The following is an 18,421-nucleotide window of genomic DNA, read 5'->3' as shown; positions in this document are numbered from 1 at the left end:
CTTCTTTAAAGCAATGTTATGAAAATAATAGTTTTAAAAAATAAATAAATGTATAGAAAGATGTCGAGAGGCCCTAGAGTTTCCATGGAAGTTGGGAGCCTGCTTGAAAAGTAGTGGATCCCATCACATATATATAGGTAGGGTTCTTAGATTTAAAATAGTAGATAATATCATTTTGGAATTTGCATGCTTGGAAGAAAGAAGTCTTGTTCTTTCCCAAGGAATTAGTGGGAGACAGGGCAAAGAGCCTGCAAGGAAATGATGATAGCAACTTTTGAAAAAGTGGGCTATAAAGCAATGTGAATTTGAAATAATTGATTTGGAATCCTATCACCTAGAAAATGATTACTCCTTCACATGGTGGGTCATAAATTAAAATGAATTTGAAAAAATTCATTGGATTCCCATTACTTTTTGAAAAGGCTGAATTTGAGTTGACGCAAAATAATTTACTTCCATCAAAAGTAAATTGTAAGAATAAAGCCAGGAAAAAAGAAAATTATTATGCATCGTTTATTTTTTTACTTTGGATAAATTTTGTAAAATCATATTTTCCTTTTACTATATTTTTTTTTATGTTAATAACATATTCATGAAAAAGTTGAGAGAAAAATAAAAAATTAAAATTTTAAGAAATACACTTTCATCAAGTTTTACTCACCTTTATATAAGGAAAAAGGTCGGGAAAACTTTTAGCAATTTTCTCCTATTTTTCTTAATATGTTTTCATCATATTTTTCTATAACATGCAGATATAAAAAAATTAATCATTTTTCTAACTATTTTTTTTTTGTCAATTTCTTAGTAATATCCAAGAACTTAACATAATCCTTAATTTTTATATTTAAATAGTTTATACATTTATGGTATAGTTTCATGTGTGAAAAACCTTAGTCACCTTACAAAAAGACTTGTATAATATCACCGCATTTCTTTACAAATTAAAAAGAACAAAAAAATTAAAGCTAATAAATTTATAGTACTCGAAGTATTATCATTGTGGATATTGTTGTAGCATTGGTAACATCTTATTATTTCACAATTGTTTATACCTTTTGTAAATTTGATAATTTGTATTTGAATTTTTAAGATAATGGAGATGGAAACTAATGAAAAAAGTATTAGATAGTATATCATAAAAGGAACTACGTGAAGAGTGGGCTTGTACAAAGAAAGCATAACTCATCTTCCTCACCTTTAAAAAAAAAAAATTAGATTTTGAACAGTCTCAAGCCAGTCATTTTTTAACTTTTTATTTTTGAAAGTGGGGTAGGATGAAATTTTATTAAAAAAACTAAAAAGGAAAAGTGAAAGAAATATATTAGAAAAAGGAAAAGAAAGTGAATCTCGACTTCTTATCATTTGTCGAATCCAATCCAAGCTATCCAATTCAAGCTCAGCTTCTTATCATTCCCTTATGACACTCAAAATAACAAAACTATCATATACGTATAGTTTGAAATTTATGTAAAATATATATTAGGTTTAAGTTGGCCTTAGGTTTGTCCAAAACCCAAACCCAAAGCCCACCGTAATTTAATTAGAGTAACAATAAAATAATTTCAATAATTAAAATTATTTTGTAGCAATTAAATAAAAAATTTTAGGGAGAAAAAATTATTTCCAATAAATATATTATAGTCATGTAAAATTTAATTATGGAAAAGTTGCTAGTTACCCCTCAAGTAAAAAGTATGTACTTACTTGTCCCACTTTAAAAAAAATCCAAGAACAAAATTTGATAAGCACCAAAGATCCCAAACCATGAATTATATTATATCCCATTAATCAAATAGATAAAAAAAAAAAAGGATATGTTTAATCACGTATTTAATTAATTTTTAAAAAATAAAAGAAGTTGGGCTGTTGGACCAAAGCCCAAAAGTGAGAAGTACATATCCCAGCCCATTAAATTTGGGCTTTAACATTGCCAGTGTGTTATAGCCTATGACAAATTCAAACTCCAAACTCCATTGTCAGATCCCCAGGATCCAATCTCTACCATCTGTTTTGGATCCTGCCCAAAATTCAATTTCAAACCCCAACCTAGTCGATCTTCTCTCTCTATAAACCTCCCTTTCTCTCTCTACAAACCAGAAACCCCAGACAACCATCTATGTGTCTCATTGCTATATATATTGCCGGAGACTAAATTTTCTTGCCTAATTTCTATTTTAAAATTTCATGCATCAGGGTGGTCTTGCCTAAACCCCCCAATACCCACAATAAAGTCACCTACCTGCCTTGCTATTCCTCCTTGCTGCAATTCATGGCTTTGGCCCTGCTGCTCCTCAGCATCAAGAAGAACATCTCATGTAAAATATTATATGGATAAAAGGGCATCTATTAGCTGGTTTAGATTGGAAGAAGAATATAATAAAAATTAATTTGAGAAGTTCATAAATAAGCTTTCTTAAAAATTGTTAGATTAATTTTCTTTCTTATTGAAGGGTTAAATAAAAATTGCTTATAATGGTGTTCAAATTTTGTAATCTTTGCTTGAAAATTAAAGTGAAAACGATTTATTATTTTAAAAAATGAAAATAAAAAGGCTTAATCATGTTGAGTGCAATTGAATTAAGTTTGTAATAATAATAATAATAATAATAATAATAATAATAATAATTTATTATTAAAAGTATTTATTTTATTTATTCTCTCTTTTTATTTTTGAGAAAAAAATATCAAATATAATTCTATTATATAACCTTTTTTTATAAAGATATTTAAATTTATTTTTACATTTTTGTTATTATTTTGACATTGTATCCAACTTACAATTTATATTTTGGTATAAATAAACAAAAATTAATAAATAAAAAACCATTGCTAATGGATTATGAATTATAAGACTCGATCAATTTGACCAAACCAAATATAATCCAACCAATCTAATCTTAACCTAAGTTTAGAAAAATAAAATTAGATTATGTTAAATTATGTGGAGCCTAATCATACTATAAACTTTTCTCTACTATTACAACCTAATCTCAATCTTTTGGGGCTTATGCCTCAAACCCCCACACATGTCGACCTTAACACCATGAAGGTCAGTCGATTGTTATGGTGAAAAGTGTGTAGTATAATTAGGCTTCACATAACTCAACACTAATAATATTTAATTAATTAATTTATTTAATAATAAGGAAAAAATATTAAATTATAATTACTTTATTTCATTTTTCTAGAAAGATATAAAAATTTATTTTTTATGTTTAATTATTATCTTGAAATAGTCTCATTAATTATTTAAATTTTAACATAAATATATCAAATAAAGTTAAAAAAGAATGTAGATTTTCATTGCTAACAACTTGATAAACTTGTTTTAAAAAAATGCGATTGAATTAGACTTAGATTGACTATAACCCTATCAAATTATAGCCCTAACATTTTTACTATGTTTTTTTACATTTTCTAAAAATAAGTTCTAAAACACTAAATTTAAAAAATTTCCAAAAAAAAAGAAAGTGTTGTACCAAAGCTTTAAAGAAAGGGAGAATTATTTTTGGGGGTAGATGGACCTCCAAATTAACAAAATGCCCATATAACTCTTCAAATTGAGTTGAAGGATATGAAATAGTAACGGACAAATATACCCTTTAAGAACACATATAAAATATTTTATAAAATTAAGTTAAATAATTTTTTTTCAATAATTTTTTTTTCAAAAATACTAAATTAAATAAAAGTAGTTTTCAAAAATATTAAATTAAATAATTTTTTTTCAAAAATATTAAATTAAATTTTTTTTTAAAAATATTAAATTAAATAAAATTATTTTAAAAAATATTAAATTACATAAAAGTATTTTTTAAAAATATTAAATTAAATAAAAAATATTAAATTAAATAAAAGTATTTTTAAAAAATATTAATTTTTTTTCTCAAAATTAACAAATGGTATTTTTGGAAATACTGAAGGATGATATCCTTCAACTCAATTTCCATACTTTCATTGGGTCTTGGGCTCAATTTGAAGAGTTACATGGACCTTTTGTTAATTTGGGGGTCCATCTACCCCCAAAACATAATTCTCCCTTAAAGAAAATAGTTTCTCATTGCTATATATATTGTAGAAGATTGATTTTCTTTTCTAATTTGGATTTTCAAATTCATACATCTCACTTTGATCACAAACATGAGAGAAGCCCCTTATAAAAACAAAAACAAACCAAGTATTAGAAAATAAATATTAAAAACAAGAATTTTAAACAAATATTAATATCAAATACAAACAACAAACACTAAATTGACATGATTTTCAAGAATCTTGGGCATGCATGTAAGAAAGATGAAGTACAATAGAGTAGAAGAATAGAAGAAAAGATTCAAGTTTCATCCAAAAATTACAATCTCCAAATAGACAAATATTAGAAAATGATTCCATCAAAGTAACATAAAATTATGCTAATTGTATCATTGAAGAAACATAAAAGAACAACTAATAGAAATGTTGTAAGGAGATTTGAGTGGCAATTTGTAGTAATTGAAAGTTGATACTGGATTTGAATTCTACTTCTATTTAGAAGCTAAATACACTTCCACAACATGCAAGGAGATTCCAAAAGCTTTAAATAAACCAAATGGTTCGTTGAGGCATGATTGAAGCTTCCAAAAGTGCCAGAAGTGGAGATCAATTTTTGAATCCATTCTTCATCTTTTAATCAACCATTCTCTTATTTCATAAATTGTTTAATGATTAAGCTTTTGTGTGTCAACAATGAATGCCATTATGAAGTATGAGGTTGTTTTCCAGTAAAAGCCAATCCCAAGGATAGTTTGATTAAACTTGATCCTTATCTATAATTCCGTTGAAAAAAAATAAAATTAAGTTAAAAATAGAGAAATAGGACTCTAAAAAAATCCTACTTTTAGACGGGTGCAGATAATCATTTTTAAAGTTGTTGAGTTTAGGTAAAGTTTTTTTCGATTTGAACTTAATTTGAGTTACACTCATACTAAGGTTTGGATGATGAATCTAATTTAATAATTTTATATTATTTATAATTTATATAATCTTACATTAAAAGTGTTCATTTTATTTATTCTCTTTTTTATTTTTAAGAAAAAAAATATCAAATTATAATTCTATTATATAACTTTTTAATTTTTTATAAGGATATATAAATTTCTTTTTACATTTTTGTTATTGGATCGTAATTGTATCCAACTTACTATTTAGATTTTGGTATAAATATATAAGAAAAAAAACATTATGAATGGATTACGAATTACATGACTTAATTAATTCGACCACCTTGAATATATTCTAACTAATTTAATTTCAACCTAAGTTTAGAAAAATAAGATTAGGTTTATTAAATTGAGTGTAACCTAATGATACTATACAATTTTCCATGTGGCCACAACCTAATCTCAACCTATTGGGGTTTATGTCTGGAACCCCCACACTCACTAACCTTAGCACCACGAAGGTTGGTCATTGTTATGGTGAAAGTGTATGGTATAATTAGGTTTTACATAACTCAACACTAATAATATTCATTTGATTTATTTTTTAATTTTATAGGAAAAAAATATTAAATTGTAATTACTCTTATCTCATTTTTCTAAAAAGACATATAAATTTATTTTTTAATTTTTTAATTATTATCTTGAAATAGTCTCATTAATTATTTTAATTTTAATATAAATATATTAAATAAAGTTAAAAAAAATGTAGATTTTTACCCTGGACAACTTGATAAACCTATTTTTTTTTTTAAAAAAAGAGATTAAGTTAGACTTAGATTAACTACAACCCTCTTGAATTATAGTCCAAACATTTTTATTATGTTTTTCACATTTTCTAAAAATAAGTTCTAAAACACAAAATTTCAAAATTTTCCTTGAAAAAAATAATGTTGTACCAAAGCTTTAAAGAACATAGTTTCTCATTGCAATATATATTATAGAAGACTGATTTCTTTCCTAATTTGGATTTTAAAATTTCATGCATCTCACTTTGATCACAAACCTGAGAGAAGCCCCCAATAAAAACAAAGTATTAGAAAGTAAATAAAATAAATATTAAAAAAAGAATTATAAACAAATCTTAATATCAAATATAAGCAACAATCACTAAATTTACATGATTCACAAGAATCTTGGGCATGCCCATGTAAGAAAGATGAAGTACAATAGAGTAGAAGAGTAGAAGAAACAACTCATGTTTCATCCAAAAATTACAATATCCAAATAGACAAATATTAGAAAATGATTCCATCAAAAGTAACATAAAATAATGTTAATAGTATCATTGAAGAAGCATAAAGAAACAACTAATAGAAAGGTTGTAAGGAGATTTGAGTGGCAATTTGTAGTAATTGAAAGTTGATACTGGATTTGAATTCTACTTTTATTTAGAAGCTAAATACACTTCCACAACATGCAAGGAGATTCCAAAACCTTTAAATAAACCAACTTGTTCTTTGAGTCATGATTGAAGCCTTCAAAAGCGTGGGAAGTGGAGATCAACTTTTGAATCCATTCTTCCTCTCTTAATCGACCACCCTTTTATTTCATAAGTTGTTTAATGATTGAGCTTTTGTATGCCAACAATGAATGACATTATGAAATATGAGGTTATCTTCCAGTAAAAATCAGTCCCAAGGATAGTTCGATTAAACTTGATTCTCACCTATAATTCCGCAAAAATAAAAAAAGAAGAAAAAAGTTAGTTTAAGAATAATAACTCTTACACTAATATGCAAATGGTACCATAAAAAGACTCATGACACTCCTTTCAAGCATCTTGAACATATAGATCAATCATCTTGGATTGGCTTTCCATTATTTTGGAACATGAATAATGTCATAACTATATGTTACAACAGCCAACTCAATAAATTATGTACTTTGTTTTTTAATTTCGATATTAAAGGAATTGTATAAGAATGAACTAAAAGAAAACACAAATTATCATAAAGAACAATGTGACAGTTGTTGATGAAGGCTTACCATATGTACCTCATCAAAATGATTAACTCTCTCTGCTTTGAGGTCAAATATGTAGCTCAATCTTTTTTCCTACAAAAAATCATACAAGAATTAATTTTTTGAAATCTATTGCATAAAAAGTAGAATCTATAACAATTTTTGAGATACGAATGAACCTTTGTTGAGTTTGACAGATGTCATAGGAGCTTGCAAATTAGAAGATCTATATGTCATGAATGTTCAACGATATTGGAACCAACAACTTGATTACAAGACTTGGGAAATAAGCCTGCCAAATCAATAAAGCTAACAACATTATGTACATAATGGAATGCTTCAATTGTAGCCAAGAGTTTTTTCACTTAGAGATTAGATGATCTTACAATGCAATTACAAAGAAACTCCAAAATTTACACTTTCACAGTATTAGATTCTAGCAACTTCTTCCCTTAGCAATAGGCAATATAATTCCTCCTAACAAAAGAAGGGCAAAACAACAAGAAATTATTACTCTCGTGTCATAGAAGAGGACATCCACACTAAACATCATATTACTCATTTTCAGTTAAGAATTATATATAAAGGCTTGTTTAGGCACCTAACAATAAATTGAATCAAGCACTTCAAGTCGGTAGTACGAGCCGCTCACTCAACTAGTTGTTGTTTGCTGTTTTATTGCTTTGAACAACTAAAATACAATAGTTGAATTTGAGCTTTTATAGTTCTTACGAAATTTGTAGTGAAGAACTAAGCTATAAAGAGTTTTGAGGTGGGAAGAGGAAGTGGAGTGACATACCTGAATAATAGAGACATAATGATGCAAGTGAATTTACTCATTCCATATGCACCAACAATACATAACTTATAAAATAAGAATTGGAACAAATTGAATGTAAAATAAGAAATAAAGTAGCCATCAAAAGAAGGAAAAAAAGTTGGCATAGCAAACCTTAGAACAAGCATTGCAGATAGTGCACCCGAATTGTAAACAGAGAATAGGTCCTTTGTGCATTAGCTATTTGAGACTGGTAGATATGAATTCTTGGGACATGATAAGCCATAGGATCAATCTGCACATGCTTCCTTTTGACATCCCTCTAGTAGTGATTTCAAGCTTGACAATGAATAACAAGAAGCTTAGTGAGGTGACTTACCATCTATTTTTCCTAAGTTAAAGAATGAACACTTACCCAAAGTGTTAGATTCTTTGCTGTAGTAAGGTGAATACATATTGGATGCTACCTCTCGAGTTCTTAGAATTGATTCCTACATTCACATAAAAAATCTTTAACTTGCTGAAATTCCCTAAGACATAAGATTTCACCACCATTAGCATTTACATTTCGAATATCTAGACTTGGACAAATAAACAATGGCATGTCAAAATTTAAGAGAGAAATGATGTACCAAAATCCTTTTTTTGGAACATATGTTGGATTCTCTATCGCCATCAATATGCATAGACGTCAATGGATGTAGGAAGGAGAAAGGAAATGAAGGAGATGGTACTGTGGATCCTTAAGATATAGATGCAGTGGCATGGATGTCGGCTTAAGGAGAATAGGAAGAAAAGGAAAACATGGCAAGAATGAAGCTTCTGTTGTTTATCTGGTAATGCCACTACCACCTCGACATATGTTTTAAGTTTCTCTAATTTTTGAGTTTCTCCATCATGGCAGAAATGAGAAGAATAATCCTGTTAATTCTCCTTGTTTCACCCTTCCTATAAGACAAGGTATAAGAATTTTTAGCAAATTAAATAACAGAAAATAAACCAACAAAACCAAAAAAGAGAGGAATGGGTCCTAAACCTGAATAATGAAGACATGTTATAGACAACATGCAAAGCTTAAATATCGAATTGAATGGCTAACTTTTCCCATATGCCTCGGGTACCAATAACATGTCAATATTTATTTATGGAATGTTGAAAAGCATCCATCCAATCCTCAATATCACCCCTTTGGTATTGGTCAACAATAGAATGAATCTGCAATAAATTTGTCCAATAAAATCCAGTCAAGAATTACAAACATGACTCATAACCATGAAAAGGACTTGCATAATATGAGTGTTTTTGGAAATGCATCAAAGACTCTGGTAATTAAAGCTGTAAAGAAAGTGTAACATTCTTAAAGGACAAATTGTAAAATAATGAAAAGTAAATCCCATAGAAAAGGAATATAGGTAGATTTGCAAACCTAAAATATGTTTGTATGGTGTGATAGAATTAAAGAGCACAAGAATCTTTTATCTATTTGTCATCAATTTTGAGAAAATGAGAGAAAAACATAAATTTTCATCATCATTCAAAAATGATATCTAGAATTATACAAACAAACAATAATGCAACATACTTACCAAATTAAGAGAGGTAAGCACTTAGGGCTCCTCTTGTGGAAGAGATGTTATATAGATCTAAATCCTGATCAAGATATAGATATATCAGCATGCATTTCAGCTCAAGTAAAATAAAAAGATGAGGAAACCAGAGAAGTAATGAATGTTGGTTACTGTTGTTTTGCTAGTGATATTGATACTATCCCTCCACCATCTCTTTTCCTCCATCATGGCAGGAATGGGAAGAATGGTCCTGCTAGTTCTCCTTGTTTTATACTCCCCTCAAACCAACTTGCCTTTCAATGAAAATGAAGGAGATATGCCGCTATTGTTATCCGTGCATCCCAAAGCATTTAGATTCCCATGATCAAGAAGCTTGAGAGACGAGAATTAACCACTTGCCACATGGATTCAGTAATATGTGCTCCTTGCTCAAGTGGAGTATTGTTGTTCTACTTTAAATGAGAGTTAAAAAAAAGATCAAAATATCAAACAAAAAAATCAGACGAAGTACAACATTTTTTAGTAAATGAATGAAAGGGGTAAACAATCCAAAGCATAAGGAGATGAGTCAATTCTAAACCTAAATAGTGGAGACAAAGTATGGACAACATGCTAAAAATAGTATAGATTGGGAGTGTGATGTAAGTGAGCTAACTTGTTCCATATGCATCGGTTATCCTCAACCTATCAACATTTTTTTTAGGAATATTAAAGGGTGTTGGCTTAATAGAATGAATCATCAAGAAATTGGACTAGTGAAAAGAATTACAAGCATTGTTTCAATCCAAAAATATAAAATTAAATCATAATTTATAACTAGGGAAAAGACTTGCATAATAAGAAAGTATTATATGCACATCCCAAGTCATATTCTAAATAACTACAAGAAAACCGAACATGACATTTACAGTCCCAATTGTATTCATGAGTAAAAGAACATAGGCATGCAACAAAGTGAAGGAAAACAAATTGAAAAACCTTTTCCCTCACATATGCCATTACATATCGAAATTAGCAAAACATAATATATAAGGTTCTAAAGAGCTAGATAAATTGTAAAATAACAAAAAATAAACCCTGTAAAAACAACCATACAAATTAGATTGCAAACACATAGTAAGATGAATAATTTAAAATTGCATAGAAATATGCTCTGTTCTTTCTTTGCGATAGACACTTGTTTATATTACAAAAAACTCTAAAGAAGCATTAGATTTTATTTTATGCTTTTGGTGCCATCTTATAAGAATCAACATAAAAAAATAAAATAAAATTAGATTGCTTGTGGCAGTCCCCACGGAAGAAGCACCTTAGTCTACACCTATATACACCAATGGTCTTCTTCACACTACCAATCAATTCAACATGTGGTGGGGTTCACCTCAATACATTAACGTGTCCATCAAGGAATATGGAGCGACACTTCTTTAAGTTCTAACCCAAACATTGTTAAACACTACAAGCATATCCATAAAAGAGTCTAGTTTTGATTAATATAAATTCCTGGCTGAGTTTCCTGAGCTTTAGTTTTCTTGGGTGGCCATCTAGAGGCATGATGGTTGCAATTTTTGAAGGCATTATAAGCATTAAATAATCAGTATTGCAACAGTTTCAAGTATTATATTCTGAAATTTATATAATATTTGAGAGAAGTGAGATGACAACAATTTCGACGGCAGTAAAATGCAAACATGTAAACTGCAAACACCGAGTAACAAGGCATTTTGGTAACCTAAGCATTTTATCGAACAGGTGAAGTGCGAACAAATAAGGAAAAACACAGCAAACAACTAGAAATTGGATTGCATACTTGAAATTTATTGTGGATGACGCATTCAATTAAAGAGACAAGGCAAGCTTCACATACCTGCTTCAATGTCGCGAAATAATAATTTCGGGAATATGAGAAATCATAGCCGAAACTTCACCAGTTTTGTATTTGTATCTTCTATATAAGTGTGCACAACCACAAATTTCGAGTGTGTGTAGATGGCGGAGGGATCGCATCTCTGCTGGCAGAAATAACAAATTATGGCAGTGTTCAATGCGAAGCTTTGAAAGTGATGTGAGGCGGCCGATCCAGTGTGGTAAAGTGACCAAACCAGAGATATATTCAATTGTGAGAGTTTGTCGGGTGGAAACATGTTGAAGCCCCTCTGGCAGAGATATCGGATCATTTATGCGTCTAATAGACAGAGACTTCAATGAAGAAGAGACAGAGATCAAATGTAAGCGTAGCTCCACAGTGGTGTTGCCCAGCTGTAGATCCTCAAGATAAGGATATGAAGGAGCTTGCTCTGCTGCTACATCCCTCCTTCCCCATCCCTCCAAATTGGGCAAATAAAAAAGTTGGAGTGTCCTCAGACATGGGAATAATGGCTTTGCTGATGATGGGTAATCCCTTCAAATTTGTTGTTTTGCTAGTGATATTGATACTATCCCTCCACCATCTCTTTTCCTCCATCATGGCAGGAATGGGAAGAATGGTCCTGCTAGTTCTCCTTATTTTATACTCCCCTCAAACCAACTTGCCTCTCAATGAAAATGAGGGAGATATGTCGCTATTGTTATCCATGCACCCCAAAGCATTTAGATTCCCACGATCAAGAAACTTGAGAGACGAGAATTAACCACTTACCACATGGATTCAATAATATGTGCTCCTTCCTTGCTCAAGTGGTATATTGTTGTTCTACTTCAAATAAGAGTTAAAAAAAAAAAAGATCAAAACATCATAAGAAGACTAGAAGTACAAAAAATTTTAGTAAATGAATGAAAGGGGTAAACAATTCAGAGCAAAAGGAGAGGAGTCAATTCTAAACCTGAATAGTGGAGACAAAGTATGGACAACATGCTAAAAAGGGTATAGGTTGGGAATGTGATGTAAGTGAGCTAACTCATTCCATATGCATCGGTTATCCTCCACCTGTCAACATTTTTTTAAGGAATATTAAAGGGTGTTGGCTTAATAGAATGAATCATCAAGAAATTAGAATAGCGAAAAGAATTACAAGCATTGTTCAATCCAAAAATATAAAATCAAATCATAATTTATAACCAGGGCAAAGACTTCCATAATAAGAAAGTATTATATGCACATCCCAAGTAATATTCTAAATAACTACAAGAAAACCGAACATGACATTTACAGTCCCAATTGTATTCATGAGTAAAAGAACATAGACATGCAACAAAGTGAAGGAAAACAAATTGAAAAACCTTTTCCCTCACATATGCCATTACATATCGAAATTAGCAAAACATAATCTATAAGGTTCTAAAGAGCTAGATAAATTGTAAAATAACAAAACATAAACCCTGCAAAAACAACCATACAAATTGGATTGGAAACACATAGTACGATGAATAATTTAAAATTGCACAAAAATATGCTATGTTCTTTCTTTGCGATAGGCACTTGTTTATATTACAAAAAAACTCTAAATAAGCATTAGATTTTATTTTATGCTTTTGGTTCTATCTTATAAGAATCAACATTCAAAAAAAAAAAAAAGAAATTAAATTGCTTGTGGCAGTCCCTATGGAAAAAACACCTTACTCTACACCTATATACATCAATGGTCTTCTTCACACTACCTATCAATTCAACATGTGGTGGGGGTTGACCTCAATACATTAACGTGTCCATCAAGGAATATGGAGCTACACTTCTTTAAGTTCTAACCCAAACATTGTTAAACACTACAAGCAAATCCATATAAGAGCCTAGTTCTGATTAATATAAATTCCCGGCTGAGTTTCCTGAGCTTTAGTTTTCTTGGGTGGCCATCTAGGGGCATGATGGTTGCAATTTTTGAAGGCATTCCAAGCATTAAATAATCAGTATTGCAACAGTTTCAAGTATTATATTCTGAAATTTATATAATATTTGAGAGAAGTGAGATGACAACAATTTCGACGGCAGTAAAATGCAAATGTGTAAACTGCAAACACCGAGTAACAGGGCATTTTGGTAAGCTAAGCATTTTATGTAACAGGTGAAGTGCGAACAAATAACAAAAAGCACAGCAAACAACTAGAAATTGGATTGCATACCGAAATTTGTTGTGGATGACGCATTCATTAAAGAGACAAGGCAAGCTTCACATATCTGCTTCACCATCCCCGATTGATAATTTCGGGAATATGAGAAATCTTAGGCCAATCTTCACCAGTTTCCTTTTGGCATCTTTCATATAAGTATGGACATCTATAGATTTCAAGTGTGTGTAGATGGCGGAGGGATCGCATCTCTTCTGGTAGTGATCTCAACTCAGGGCAGCATTCAATGGAAAGGTTTGAAAGTGATGTGAGGCTGCCAATCCAGTCTGGTAAAGTTGCCAAACCATAGCAATGCTCAATTTTGAGAGTTTGTAGGGTGGAAAGATGTTGAAGCCCCTCTGGCAGAGATATCAGATCATTTATGCATCTAATAGACAGAGACTTCAATGAAGAAGAGGCAGAGATCAAATGTAAGCATAGCTCCACAGTGGTGTTGTTCAGCAGTAGATCCTCAAGATAAGGATATGAAGGAGCTTGCTCTGCTGCTACATCCCTCATTCCCCATCCCTTCAAATTGGGCAAAAGAGAAAGTTGGAGTGTCTTCAGAGATGGGAAGAATGGCTTTGCTGATGAAGGGTAATCCATCATGCACTCCACAGCAATTAGATCGAAAAGTACTAGATATTTAAGAGAAGGGAGTTGTGCAAAAGGTGGCAGAACTTTGCTTCTGTTGCAAGACGTTATTTGAATTTTCACTAGGTTTGGGAGCAACAAATCCAACCCATCATTCATCATCCAATTTGGGAATCTCACACCTGTGTAACAAATTATGAAGAGCTCCTTCAGATTTGGATGTGGTTGCAGGCTTTCCATCACTAACACTGCCTCCTCACTCTCGTCCTCCTCACTCTCGTCGGTAGCTTCTTGTCCCTCCCAATCTAATCTCAAGCACTCAAGACTCTGTTTACCCTCCAAAATGGCTTCCTTAGCTTCACTGCCTCTCGCATTTGAAAGATTTTTAATTTGTAGTTGTCCTCTGAGATTGTTAAGGAATCTCAGTTCATTCAACCTACCCATTCTCTTGTGCCTGGATTCGCCACTATCATTCCCTACGCAGAATAATGGCAAGGTTTGAAGATTAGTCAAATCTCCCAACCCACGTGGCATATAACTTAATTTATTTTTTTCATCAATCTCAAGATGCCTTAGGTTGATCAATTTTTTCATATTTCTCGGCAATTCTTTCAGACCGAAACAATAGAAAAGCTTCAATGTCTGTAAATGCTTCAATCTTGTAATAGCATTTGGGAGGTTTTCAAACGACCCATTAGAAAGATCAAGATATCTTAGATGACTTAGTTTTCCTAAAGATGACACAGCCTTATATCGTAAGAAGAACCTCATCTTCATTACCCGCAAACCTTTTAAGCTTGAAAGGAGTCTAGTTATAGAACCATCATGATCATCCACAAAGCCGGCGCTGTTAAAGAAAGTCCTGATGGATTTGCCCATTAAATCCTTGGGCATTTCATTGTGTTTTGTAAATAATGACACATGATGAATTCTATGTGAAATAATCTTCACATCATCTGTTACAATGATAATCTCAGACTTTACAATGGATTGTGCAAGATCATGCATTAAGTCATGCACTTTACAACTTACTATATTATTTGTATTTTTATTTTCAACTTTTTGAAACAATGACCTTGACAATAAATCTTCAAAATATTGATTACCAACATCCTCTAAATCTATATTCTCATCATATGGTTGAAGGTAACCTTGTGCCATCCATAGTTGTACTAACAACTTTTTTTGAATTATATAATCTTTGGGAAACAATGCACAATAGGCAAAACATTGTTTCAAATGGACGGGAAGATTGTCATAGCTTAACCTCAATATCGGTAAAATATCATTTTTTTCTCCAAGAAGTACAAGATTTTTATTTTTTTTAATGCTCAACCAATGGCTTTCTTGGGTATTGAAGTACAACATTCCGCCTAAAGTCTCGATGACAAGAGGAACTCCTTTGCACATCTTTACAATTTCTTTTCCTATGGCTACAAGGTTTGGGTGCATTTGCTCTTCTCCCTTTTTAAATGCAAGACTTTCAAACAAATCCCAAGACTCATCATCTTTAAGACCTTCCACAATATATGGGGAATCAATTCCTATAACTGATGCAACTCTTGTGCTTCGAGTGGTCACCAAGATTTTACTCCCATTTGCACCAACAGGCAATAAGGTTATGAACTGACCCCATTCCCTTTTGTCCTCGTTCCAGACATCATCTAACACAAGCAAGTACCTCTTCCCATCTAACTTTTCTTGAAGACGTTTTTGCAACTGATCTAACTCCAAGTTTTCCACATCTCTATTAGTTGCAGACTTTATGATATTTCTAACCAGTACTTTTACATCGAAATCATCCGAAACACAAACCCACATTTTAAGATTAAAATAGCTTACCACCCCTTGGTCGTTGTAAACCAACTGAGCAAGGGTGGTCTTGCCTAAGCCCCCTATGCCTACAATCACAACCATTGACAAATTTTCTTGAGTACTTGATTGCATCAACAACTCTATTATCTCCCTTTTGTTTTCATCTCTACCCACAATTTTATGAGATTTCTCCACAACAGAGCACGTCTCCCTCCCCCTATTCCTTACCGGGACATCAGATATGACTCTGGGAATAAAATTTAACTTGGAGGTTTCATTTGCAATATCATCTAGCCTTTCTCTAATATCCTTTATTCTATGACCCATCTTAAATCGAAAAGCAAGGTGATTGGAAGATGAGAAGAAGTCACCTACTTGTCCAGCACATCTTCCCTGCACTTCCGTTTTTCTCCGTAACTCTTCAGTTGCAAAGTCATCGAACAAGTCATCAGCATCATAAACAACATCTTTAAGCCTCTGCACCCAAGTTGCTACAGCATGGCTCCTCTGCTGCTGCTCCTCAGCATCAACAAGTACAGCTTTGATCGTGGACAGTTTGTCCTGAAGCTTTCCCAGCTCGTTTCGGACACCATACATCAACCCAATTTCTCCGTAAATTGAAGACCCCAGCTTCATCAAAAGCTTCTCAATAAGACTGAATGGAATTTGTTCGGCCATCTTTCAAACAGCTAAGGAGAATGAATGGAATTGTAGCAAGAGAGAATACGAGAAAGAAACAAGCGATAGTGTTGTGAGGAGCAATAGGAATACATGTGAGGATAATATATAGAGATTACAGAGAGAGCCGTTGTAGGGAGAAGTAATATTAAGTTAATCACAGTCAACCATTGCATCGCCCGAGTGATATAAATAAATTGCAGAGAAATAATTGTTAGACAAACGCTTCTGTTTTCACATTCAAATCCACATGGGGGCACATGCCCATGTGCAGGAACAACTGTCTCCTTTCATGTGATGAACCGTCACCTTATCTTACGATTTTTCTTAATATTTTTTCCTCACATTTTCCCATGACATCCAAACATAAAGTAATTATTTTATTTTTCTTATTATTTTCTTTTGTTTTTCTCCGTACTTTATATGAATCAAATATAATCTTCATAGTTTCATGTATGAAGATGGGTTGGAAGACATTTAAAAAAGGCACCACTTGCGATCCAAATTTTGGAATATTTGATTAAAAAAGGTAAACCAAAACAATACATCATAAATATAAAAGGAAAGTAAAAGAGCTTAACCATGTGAGTCACGCTCCGATTATTAAAACTAAACCCAACATTTATTTATATATTTGAAATGGGTTAAGTGGTGGTGATGGTAGTTGAATAATTGAACCATTTATCTTGAGTTGGTGTGAAGTTTTGCGATTTTTAATTTGAAAATGTAGGAAGCTATTAGTGACGGCTTCATTGTTTATTAATTATGAAAAACCGATGTCCAGTACGATAACTCTTAGAAGGGGTGAATAGACATATTTAAAAATTATAATATAAGGAATGAAATAAATCCAATTTTAAACTTATAGAATATAAGAGATAATCAATATATTTAAAATACTCGAATAATAAAAAAAAGTATGCAAGGGGACACACAAAAGTTTTATGTGGAAAACCTCCACACTAAATGGAGATAAAAAAATACAAGCTTTAAGACCTCAAATCTAAATCCATTATATGAGATCAAGTCACACAAATTTACCTACTTACTTTACCTAAAGACTTACTCTTTAATACCTATAATTTGATCCATGTTTGCGATGCACTAATCTCCAATTGCTCCTATTATTCACCTTAGTGACACAACATGCAATCTCCAATTGTTCTAATAAATACACTTTAGCCTTATTGAAGGGATATTGGCCTTCAAACAACCCAAGATTTAACACTAGATTGAGAAAGAATGTGATTATTTCTTTCATCCTATTTTAGGACTTGTCCCAAACTTGAAGGAATTCTTAGAAGAAATAACACAAATATTGAGAAAGTAAAAATATTAACAAATCTTAATATGTAGAAAAAACAACAAAAACTCGATTTATATTTACATGATTCATAACCATATTAGGTACCTCGATAGAGGGGAGAAAAATAAAATTTGTTGACAAAGATAGAAAAAATTACAACAAATTAGAAGAGTAGAAGAAACTCTCATGTTTGATCCAAAAATTACAATCTTAAAATGGGCAAGTATTTGAAATGATGTAAAATTATATCAAACTTGTCATTGAAAAAAAATATAAAAAAAATAAATAATACTACCGTTACAAGTGTAGCTTAACTTAGATTTTTTTAATGATAAGGAATTCCTTCTATGTATATGTTTTGTACATTTATTATTATTATTATTATCAAGGTTGTTTCATGGAAAATCGAAAGAGAGAGAGAGAGAGAAGAAAATAGAGTGAAAGATTATAAGGAAAGGAAAAAAAAACTCCTATTTAGGGAAAGAAAATTAAATTTAAATTTTGAGAAATATACTTTTGTCAAATTTTACTCACCTTTATATAAAGAAAATGGTGAGAAAAACCTTTTAGCATTATATATATATATATATATATATATATTCATAACATGCAAATATTAAAAAAATTATTTTTCTTATGGTTTATATATTTGTGGTATAATTTCATGTATGAAAAACCTTATTCACCTTAAAAAAAGACTTTA

The 18,421-nt window shown here is 31.2% G+C and overlaps 1 protein-coding gene across 14 annotated transcripts; it reads right to left on the bottom strand.

Annotated features, from left to right (window-relative positions):
• Window positions 1-6,070: 6,070 nt before the first annotated feature.
• Window positions 6,071-16,611, bottom strand: LOC100256787 (putative disease resistance protein RGA3). Of its 14 annotated transcripts, none has more exons than XM_059741825.1 (13): window positions 13,341-16,611; window positions 12,107-12,210; window positions 11,152-11,979; window positions 9,456-9,736; window positions 9,303-9,366; window positions 8,753-8,931; window positions 8,349-8,664; window positions 8,132-8,207; window positions 7,891-8,055; window positions 7,325-7,415; window positions 7,118-7,247; window positions 6,963-7,031; window positions 6,071-6,642 (listed from the first exon to the last, which is right to left on the bottom strand). In XM_059741825.1, exon 1 carries the CDS (start codon window positions 16,410-16,412, stop codon window positions 13,401-13,403), a length of 3,012 nt encoding a protein of 1,003 aa, XP_059597808.1. In that variant the 5' UTR covers window positions 16,413-16,611; the 3' UTR covers window positions 6,071-6,642; window positions 6,963-7,031; window positions 7,118-7,247; window positions 7,325-7,415; window positions 7,891-8,055; window positions 8,132-8,207; window positions 8,349-8,664; window positions 8,753-8,931; window positions 9,303-9,366; window positions 9,456-9,736; window positions 11,152-11,979; window positions 12,107-12,210; window positions 13,341-13,400. The 14 variants fall into 14 exon arrangements, with proteins under 14 accessions (XP_059597808.1, XP_059597809.1, XP_059597807.1 ...); XM_059741826.1 differs by having other exon boundaries at window positions 7,118-7,230; window positions 9,456-9,733; XM_059741824.1 differs by having other exon boundaries at window positions 7,118-7,230; window positions 7,325-8,055.
• Window positions 16,612-18,421: the final 1,810 nt, after the last annotated feature.

The sequence above is a fragment of the Vitis vinifera genome, chromosome 13, assembly GCF_030704535.1.
Source record: "Vitis vinifera cultivar Pinot Noir 40024 chromosome 13, ASM3070453v1".
Taxonomy (NCBI): domain Eukaryota; kingdom Viridiplantae; phylum Streptophyta; class Magnoliopsida; order Vitales; family Vitaceae; genus Vitis; species Vitis vinifera.
The sequence above is the reverse complement of the archived record's forward strand: the minus strand, read 5'-3'. Positions and strand labels throughout refer to the sequence as shown.